At 40.3% G+C, this 9,987-nt stretch overlaps 1 protein-coding gene across 1 annotated transcript in view; it reads right to left on the bottom strand.

Moving 5' to 3' along the window:
* The window catches only part of LPCAT2 (lysophosphatidylcholine acyltransferase 2), a 28,064-nt gene extending 18,814 nt beyond the window's left edge, over nucleotides 1-9,250 (bottom strand). Inside the window, exons 1-6 of the mRNA XM_017740821.1 lie at nucleotides 9,239-9,250; nucleotides 8,820-8,958; nucleotides 6,157-6,319; nucleotides 4,914-5,131; nucleotides 3,573-3,685; nucleotides 920-980 (exon numbers count right to left, since the gene is read on the bottom strand). Coding sequence (XP_017596310.1) covers nucleotides 920-980; nucleotides 3,573-3,685; nucleotides 4,914-5,131; nucleotides 6,157-6,319; nucleotides 8,820-8,958; nucleotides 9,239-9,250 — 706 coding nt within the window. The remainder of the gene's footprint in view (nucleotides 1-919; nucleotides 981-3,572; nucleotides 3,686-4,913; nucleotides 5,132-6,156; nucleotides 6,320-8,819; nucleotides 8,959-9,238) is intronic.
* Nucleotides 9,251-9,987: the final 737 nt, after the last annotated feature.

Genomic DNA, 9,987 nt, shown 5'->3' on the forward strand with positions numbered 1-9,987 from the left:
CTTTTTAAAAATGCAAGGAGAATGAGAAGTGCTCTTCTTCAGTTTTTTGTTTGTTATTCGGTTTGGATTTTATGTATATTGTAGGTTGGGTTTTTGGTTTTTTATTTTAGATCAGCAGCACAACTAGTAAGATGTCACAACAGAAGAGGGTTTGGCTCCATTTCAAGGAGAAAGCTGCCTAAGATTCCTGGACTGCTGAAATTCATTTTCTGTGCATTATCTCCCCACTGATAGGCATTAATTTCAAAGGATGAGATGCTCACAGGGCTGTTGAGCATTTCCTGATTCACTCTGTGTTCTGATCATCACAAGTGATATGGATCTGAGCATGTAGTAGTGGTTTTGTAACTTTTCTACCCAAGATACTGTAAAACAGTTAAAGTCATGTTGTTCTCCTTTCTTAACTGAAGGACAGCACAACAATCTAATGATCAGCCATGCAATGAATTATGCTTCTGTGTGAAAAATGATTTGTTGTCCTGGCTTCCTAAGCACTATGCAAAGACATTTCGTAACTTGGTTTCTAAGTCTTGCATGGCATAATTTACAGGAATCTAAGACAGCCCAACTGTTAGCTGAGATAAAAGAACATCATGTGAGTAAGTTCATACATTCATCTCATAATAATCACCGTTGAGTTTCTGAGTAAATAAATTAGATGAAAACTGTACCCAGAAAATCCCCCAACTAACCAACCATATACGTCGTAGATATTTTGTATCCAACACAATAGCACAAGCCAGAGAAGTAAGCTGACTAATATAAAAGAGTGGGTTTAGTGCCACTGAAACTTTAATAATGTAAGTGATGACTACAGCGCTGTTGTGGATGATGTACCTTCACAAGTACAGTCCTTACTACAACTATCAAATTAACATCACATATTATTTTCCAACAACAATGGGACAAAATCTCTCACCTTGTTTAAATGTGATCAGGCAAGATCGGTTTGTGCAGGTGCCTTCTGGGAAAATCAGTATCTTGGATTTAAAGAGAGAGAAATATATATACACACACATATATTTCATAAAAGGATTATACTTTAGTATCTGTTATGCACAAGCTGACATTATGCAAGCTCTGTGACCTGCTGTACTGTATTACAAGAATATCATTACCGTTTCTGAAGGAAACAAACATATTAATGAAGGATGCTCACAATATTATTAACCTGGTCCATCTTGATTTGGAGACCAATGCTTTCTAAGAAAAGAGCTCTGGGGAAAGGCCTTTATCAGTTCAGAAATATGATACAAAAATGTTTCACTTGTAATTTTATTGTTGGTAATAATAAAATTGTTCCTCTGACAGCAGTTCCTTACTGAGCTGCTGGGTGTATAAATATAAGAGCCTGGGCTGAAAGGAAGTGCATGAGGTACTTGGGCATTTACAGGCGGAGCTCCTATCAGTGAGATGCCAGCTGTGATGAGATCACAGCTTGATTAGCAGAGCAAAAGGCAGAGAAGGCATGTGCTGTGAGGCAGAGCTCTGAAGGCATTTACACACCACAGCAGCCTCTGAACGTCAGTGACTCAGACACACCAACACCCAGAAGGTTTCTGAATTCGTGTCTGACAGTACATTCAGTGCACTGTACACTGCAATGTGACACACTGAATCCAGCCCCTTATGGAATACAAGAAAGCTCTGTATTTCTCATATCACTACACCATCATAAGCAGCATTCTAAAAACACCCCAGCACAAAATATGGTCTGGATCAAGTGTTAAAGGTGTGTGCTCCCACTTCAGTCTGAATGAAGGGTCAAGGCTAGCTGCCAAAGAGGCCTCAGTAGGTCCCTCAGTAGGGACAGGGACTGTTCAAGGGTATTACAGAAGCAGCTGCACACAGCAAGTTACAGCCAGACCGCCCCTACATATCCTGTAATCGGAAAGTGTGGCCAGGGCACAGGACTAGGAATCACCCAGTGACACCCTCAGCTGTACTGCTGACTCAGTCTTGAGATTCCCAGATTACTTGACTCATAATCTATTTATGCCACAATACATATCTAGGTTTCATCCCAAGTGCAGCAGTGGTGCAGGAGCCCATTTCCCTTTCCTCCCCATGCTGCTTTTAGCAGAGATTAGGTCTACCAGGGCATTCACCCATAACAATTCAGCAAATCATAAGCATCAGTGTAGTCTGTAAACCCAGTATTAAAAAAAAATTGGCATGTCATGTTAAACTGACAAATTTTAAAAAATAATGGAGGCTCTAATATTATTTACAGCAGCTTACAAAAATGCACTTATGAGTCAAATTAAAGTGGCCTAAATGTTAAAAAAGCTTTTAGTAATGTACTTACGAAGTAAAAATGTACGATGTGTAAATAATGCCATTACAAAAAATGGCAAGTGTTTGTCTTCCCTGCTTGAATGGTCTCTGTTTCTAGAGACTGTACAGAAAGTAGAGCAGTAAACAGCAGGTCTACCTGCTACTGAAGTCCAGTATCTTCACTTGCCACTTAATTTTCCTCAAAAGCCACTCAGTGGACCAAAAGTGAAAGAAAAGTTAACTTTTCTAGTCGTTTAGGGGGTATCCAACTATGACTAAAGAGACCTTGTAACTCCAGCTACTCAACCAGTCACTTACTGTTTTTAAGTAAACTAACCCCCAAGAAAACAAGTCAAGAAGTAATTCAAAACACAAAGCATGAGTTTATACACTAATCTGCACAGAAGATGTTTGGAGAAAGGTCGTGTATCACTGACTGGATTTGTCCAGCACCATGGCAATGACATCGTATTTATAGTATGTGAAGGCAGTGTGAGACCAGACTCAATGCACCAAGAAGAAAGCAGAAAGGCCCTGCCAAATGAGATGTCAGTAGCTGCACAACTACTCCCAGCCTTCCTTCTTCCAAAGGATGTGGATTTGCATCCCAGCCCTCTGCTTTTCATATAAGCAGCAGAGCTGCTGCCTCAACACTTTCCTCCCTCCTGATCAGCCCCTGCCCCATTAGCTCTTCCAGATGGAAAGCCATCCACAACCTGGAAGCAGAACAGCAGCTTGCTGCTGAGGAATGACCATGGGAAAGAAACACTGTGAAGAAAATCTTGGCTTTAGTGCATTATTAACCTAAAGAGAGAACCAAGCCTCACCTCAGCTATACTCTTTGTAAGAAACTGATGTGTTGAGCTAAAGTACTGTTTGTACTGGATCTTGGACAATCTGAGTTACCCATCTCATCAACTGCTCATCCCCTACCTGGTGTGAGCACAGCTATATAGTCTAGCTTCAGAATACTGATCCACACATACCAATGCAATTCATCTGCTACACTGAAAACAGCATGTTAAGACTTGAAAAGGAAAAACAGAAAGTCAAGAGCATCTGCATTTGCAACAGGAATTGGTACTGGCTGGATTTTAACTGATCCATTTGTCACAACAAAACTCCTTCTGGGCACCAGACTCTTCCTTTCTTAACCCAGTAATATACCTGAGAGCTGACTTTATTTCTGTACATTTTAAGAATCCTATCCAGCTGGGCACTTGTGATACTGTGATGCACAATGAACAGGGACTAGGAATACATGATAGAAGAGAATTAAGTAGTGTATTTATTACCTGTGGCCACTGGCCTCTTGATAATGCCCGCCTGGTTATCTCAGCAACCGTGTTCTTCCGTGAATCAGGGTCTTGACGAGAAACTGCTACAGGCTGAAGGGAACTTAAAATTGCTGTGAAACAGATTTAAAAAAAATTGTCTTATACTAGTGCTTAGAAAACACGTGGGTTGAAGGCTTCCTTGTAGCAAAAACTTATTATTCATATACTAGCAGACAGACTGCACACAAACAACTTTCAAACTAAATTAATAAGAGTGTTATTATTCTCCTCTTTCTGTAAAATGGGAAGTAAGACACAGAAGACATACCCAGCCTGGCAGCTGAGGAGCTTTACAGTAGATATAAGCATGCAAAATTCACCCAACATTCTAATAATATTGCTGTTATTTGTCACTAAGCATTTCCCCACAATTCTATGAAAGTGACCTGACTGTGTCTGCTCAAGCCTAACTCATACAGACTGCACCCAAAATGTAGTTTTAGCCATCCCTTTTCAGTTACAAAGCATGCACAGCTTCTATGTAAATTACAGAAAAAAACCTCCTCATTTAATCAGAAGTCTGCATCAGAATGTGTGGGCCTTTGTGATAGGAAACCTGGCCAAGAATTATCTTCTCTGTCCCAATCCTGTGCTTTTAAGCTAAAATCAATATATTCTCTGTTCATTTCTTTTCTACAAAGACACTTTGCTGTGTTGTCTACTGTATTTATTTCGGGGTTACTGTATGGCCAGCAGAAAGTCTACAGCTGATTCCAGCAATAATGCAAACAGGGATTCTTTTTGTGCCAAAAGGAGGAGAAAATAACAGAAGCATGACTCATCTGATCTTTTCCATTCCCTGCATTTCCTTTTTGAGTAACTCCTCTTTTATTCCTTCCTGGTCTTGCTCCCATTAAAAAAATCCATAACCGTGCCTGCAAGGTTAATCTTATAAATGTGGTGTTTTCCAGACTACTGTAGTTTGGGTCTGTTTTGAAATAACCTTCACTCACATTTGTGGGCCATACTGTTAAAAGACAGCAGTGGAACAGCTACTGCTGGGAGAATTAAAGAGAAAGCTTCCAGCCTGAGTAGCTGCAAAACATGCTTTCAGTACAAAACAAGTTTAAAATGATATTATATTTCATACCTGAAAAGAAACAGCATAATTTCTAGGCATTTTTACCAATTCAGAAAGGTAATGTGTCATAGGGATTTCACTGGAAATAATCTGTCAGTATCTTTGGAACCTATGGAGGTTAAAAGTCTGCCCTTGAATTACTTCAGGAGGTAAATTTTTTTGGCCCCATGTCAAGTTGTTGACTTGTAACTTTTAAATTGTTTTTTATAAATACTTACTGCCAAATATTGGAGTTGACAAATTCTCTGCTCTAGACACTATTGATGGCATTCCAGTTAGGGCACAAATAATGGCATCAAAAAAGCTTGAATGAGGAGCTGCGACAAAGATTGGGGCTTCCGGTAGGCTCGCTACTTTCCCTTTCACTTTAACTTGGAATCCCATCACAAAGTACGCGGTACGAGTCAGGCCGGAGAGGGTTGTCTGGATCATCCTCCTTGGAAACAAAACCACAAAAATATCATCCAGCTTACAGTCAGGATTTATTTTTACTTTAAAAGAAAATCCCCTAACAGATTTCCTAGTTCTAACCAGCACTGGTGTCCCACACAGGGAAGCAATACTACTCACCAGGAGAATGTATGGGTAAAGGGGAAGTGGGGAAGGGGACATTACCTTGTCCTGATGAAAGATAAGGCAATGTACACCACCTTGTGAAACCTTCCTGCCAGGTACACTATTTCTCATGCTGTATTTTATGGCACTGTAGCATAACACTGTTGTGAGGGGAGTAATTCGCAGATTTTGTGTCCTTTCTGTATGAATTTAGGTAACTGATACTGTTCTTTTACTATCAGTTTTAAACAATAAAGATTAAATGACAATGCTGCCTTATTGGAACATTTTCCCACAGCAGGGGACATGTTCCTTTCATGGGACTCTCTGTAACCTTTTGCTCTTAGAATTCACCTCCTGTGTCTCCTCCTCCTCCTGCTGCAGTGCAGTGGCTAGAAGGGAACTTCAGTACTTTGAGGTCAGAAGTGAGCGACTGAAACGCAGAACCCACAGAAGCAGCTGGGGAATACCACTTCAAGGGCAATGCAGCTGAGAGAGCTTTCAAAGCTAATTTTGTCATAGAATCATAGCATAGCAGAAATGACAAAGGTTACACAGGAGCTCAGCCTATGTCATGTTACAAAATACTTGCTTAATGAATTTATTTTCTCAAATATTCCTGTTAGTATTATTACTGAAGTAAGTCCTGGCTTACAGATAGTCTACAAATATTTTAATACAATTTTTTTTTAGCCTCAAGACAACTGAAAATCTACCTATTTATAAAGCTCCACTATTCTAAAATACACTCATTAAAAAATTGCTTCATATAAATGGGTAAAACTGAGGAATCCTCTTCAATCACAAACAGGAGTGAAAGGAAAAAAAGGCTTTAGACCCTAGCTTTGTGTTATTAGGAAAAAAAAAAAAAAGCTTAGTTTTCACAAATATTCGTCACTTTTTTACCTCCTCCATCCTTCCAGTGGCTGAAATCCTCTTCCAGGCTGACAGGAAGTTGCAATTGATGCGACCAGCCAAGCTAGCAGTAAAATAAATGTGATGCATATGGCACGGAGGGGAAGCAAAATAATCCCCTGGAGCACAGACTGGAAAAACAGAGGTGAAAAATCTTAAGAAATGGCATCAACAGAAATGACACTGCTATCTGTAGCTACTTTACAAGGATTTTAAAGTACTACCATTATAGCGTTGTGATTTAGTAAGGAAAGCTTTAATGACTCCAGTGCTCTTACGGGAAGTCATTCACGGTATTTCATTTTCACTTTTGAGTTCCCATTTCAGGTAGAACTGGAATATCAGAGTATTTAAGTTTTTGACTTGGATGTAGCTAGACACAGAGGGTAAACCAAGTTTTCCAGCTCCAGTCTATATTTGGTCCCGGTCTGCAGCACACAACCAGCTCAGATGAGTCTGCACAGCTGACACAAATCTCCACTACAGAGCTTTCTATCACTAGCTGTCTATCTAGAAGTCAAGTGGGATCATAAAGATGACTAATTGTACTCTTGCCCTTTCAAATGACAAATCTTATGTTGAGTCACAATATTGCTACAAGTGATCCTCACTACTGCTTCAGGGAGCCGTGCACACACAACACAACTACTTCCCCTACTTGGGACTTAAGCAAAACCAAGGTTTTAGTTGCCCTAGTTGCAAATAATCCTCAAACATCATCCCCAGCCCTCCCAAAGGAATCTTTAGCTTGCATAGTTTCATGCACAGCTCCAGGAAACAGGTGTATTGGCCCAATGTTGTACCACAGGCAGCTCTGCACAGGGCAAGGCAGGAAGAAATTCTTAATTGCTTTACTCCAGCACATTAGGTTAGAAACTGTATCCTGAAGGCTGGCCTTTATGGTGCAACAAGCACTGTGCAGATTGAGCAAGGCCAGGGCTGGGAGGCAGGTGAGCTGTGTGAGCAGGTCAGAGCCCAGCATTCCTGGAAAACTAGTAAAGAGTTCAATTCCCTTTGGCACTAATCCAGCTCAGCTGCCACTCACTGATGAGGATCAGTTTGTGTGTAAACCTATGCACAGAACAAAACACACCGCAAAAGAACTGTAATAGTGATTTTTAAAAATTTATTTGAGCTGTTTCTTCAAGTCCCTCGAAACTTATCTGAGAGTGTGTCATTGGTCACAGACTGACAGCTCCACCAGTTCAGGCATACAGGAGAAGTTGCTGAAGGAGAGTTAAGTGAGTTTAACATCTACTTGTGAGCTTACTACGTTTTATACTTTACTGTTTTTAAAGAAAATCTAAAATTGAGCAAGTGTTCCTCTCTCAAAATCAACCTTTCTGGTCAGCTCTTTAACAGTGGCCTGTTACTGTACAGAAAAAGCAACGCTTTTTTGGAAGTCAGTTTTACAAAATAATTTGCAGCTTCCTTGAGCTGTGATTATTAACATCACAGTGGATTTTAATTTACCTCTTCTCTTTAAGAAGGAACAAGTGTAGTATATTTGAAAATAAGCATCTTAGTGTATACTTCATCCAATCTTTTGACAGAGTCAGTTGCTTCTAATTTTCCTTTCCCTCCTCACCAAATCCCTTCCATCTTCATGTAATGCCCTCCCACCCTCCTCCTGTCAATATTCAGGAGAGGCTCTGCCATCTGGCTCTAAACCCTCTGACACTGACGAGGATTAAGATGAATTTGGGGACTTCAGGACTCGCTTCTGTGTTACCACAGGCACAGTGACAAAAGACCAAACATGAGAGTGGATACACAGAGTAAATTAAGGTACGCGTGATAAGCAGGTACACTGTGTTGATGTTTATGTTCTGCAAGCACTGCCATACAACATGTTTCCAGGAAGAGATCTGAACACTTAGGTCTGACTAGCTCTTTCTTTTATGTAACAGTTTTGTATAACTAGCTATGGAATTTTAACCATAACTATGGACAACAGGCAACTGCTCTTGATCACAGAAATGAGCATGACAGGTTTGACCCTAGAGATCTGTTCCTCCCACTCACTCTGGTGCCAGTTGTTGCAAATCTGGAAAAGTCAGGCAGGAAGATAAACCAACAAGGACTCCTTGCTTGTCTCCCAAAATCAGATGTGGGGTTTTTTTTTCTCGATGTGCATTTTCTTTTACTAGAATCTATAGTCCAGTTCAACATTTCAGCTGCATTCAGTTATTCAAAATGGGCAGCGTAAACATAAATCAGTGTGGTTTGACTTAAAATAATGTTTTTCTTTATGAAAAAAAAAAAAATATATGTAGTGACCTATAATGAAAAATAAAGGATGCACTAGCAAAAGCAAAAGAATTCCTTCTTCAAAACTTTAATAAATTCATTAATCTATTTTAGGCAGATGCACAGGTGGTACTGATTTGCTGATGCAAGCTATTGGCTTCCTAGGTGACTGTAATGAGGCAGAGTTGGTTTCTGCTCCATCAGCAGCAGAGTAGGGCAAGAGGACAGAAAAGAGAAAGGTCAAGATAGACTAGAAAAGGAAAAGTATAGGAGAAAAACATACAGAAGAAAATACAGTTGTAACTACTGAGTAGGATCAAAGCCATTCCAGTTTCTGTACAGTAATCACAAAGATAGAATTATTCTGAGTCATCCAAAGAATTTTTTCCCATGTACTGAATCACCTGTGTACTTTCTGCTAATTGTGTCTGCAATAACTGCATATCCTGTCACTGCAGTAGTCCTGGCAGTCCAGGCCCCGCTCCCATTGCTGACAGACCCTTGATCAATAGATGGGATTATACTTCCACTGATGGCACGAACCTGGAAAGTGGAAAAGCAGGTCTATCAGAAAGCCACAGAATTCCATTAGAAATTCTGTTCAGCTGCTGTCAAATTACCCAGGAAGCAGCAGCAGAGCAGGCTGGGGACCCGAATGAAGCCCAACTCCCACTGAAATACTTTGACATCTGAAGATGTGATCAGATGGACTGTCCCCCACAGCAGGACACAGGGCAAGACTGTGTTCCATGAGCATCCAGAGGATGTCAAGGCTCTGCCAGGCAGTCCAGCTGCTTGCTTCCAAGCATGGGGTTTAAAGTACCGCTTTTAGCATGCTGGTTGTGCTATTACATAGTTAACCACTGCAGAAGTCCACTGAACATCTCTTCTGAATAAGCTGCAATCCAGTAATGACTTAACTAGAATTTGTGCTTTGCACTTGCAGGTGCTCTTGCAGGACAGCAAGTGAGCAATCAGGAACAAAAGAACTAAAACTAAGCCCCAGGAAAAATCTCAACAATGAATTGCAGCCAACTTCAATTAGAGGATGGAAACCAGAAGTATTTGACAACTGTTTTAAAATCTTGTTTGGCACATGAAGATGTTTAGTACAGCACAGCTGATCATTGCTTTGCACATTAGAAAGAATGACAAAAATCTCATTGGCTTGTAAACTATTAGCAAGGACTGGCAAGAAACTGTAAAATCTTCTCATTCCACTTTTCAGTCTGGATGTTTATATATTTAAAGCTGAATGAAATGCAAACAGCTACCCTGTCTCAGTTACAAGCTCCATTCATCAGGCACACAGCAGCCTTTACATTCCAGGTCCCCAACATATGTAAATCGTGCTGTGGACTCCCAAAGAGGGTTTTGAAATCATATGTTTGTATTGGTGTATGTTAAAGGAATAATACAGAATGGGGGGACGTAACAAGACAATACTTTAACATGCAAGAATGGAGAAACACTACACTTGACATGAATGGAAAGAGAAGGGAAACTTCCCTTTTCTGAAGTCTATAGTAACACTGTCTGGTAAGGCCTTGATTCCCAGCAGGTCTGACTGGC

The sequence above is a fragment of the Corvus brachyrhynchos genome, unplaced genomic scaffold (genome assembly GCF_000691975.1).
Source record: "Corvus brachyrhynchos isolate BGI_N302 unplaced genomic scaffold, ASM69197v1 scaffold26, whole genome shotgun sequence".
NCBI classification, from domain to species: domain Eukaryota; kingdom Metazoa; phylum Chordata; class Aves; order Passeriformes; family Corvidae; genus Corvus; species Corvus brachyrhynchos.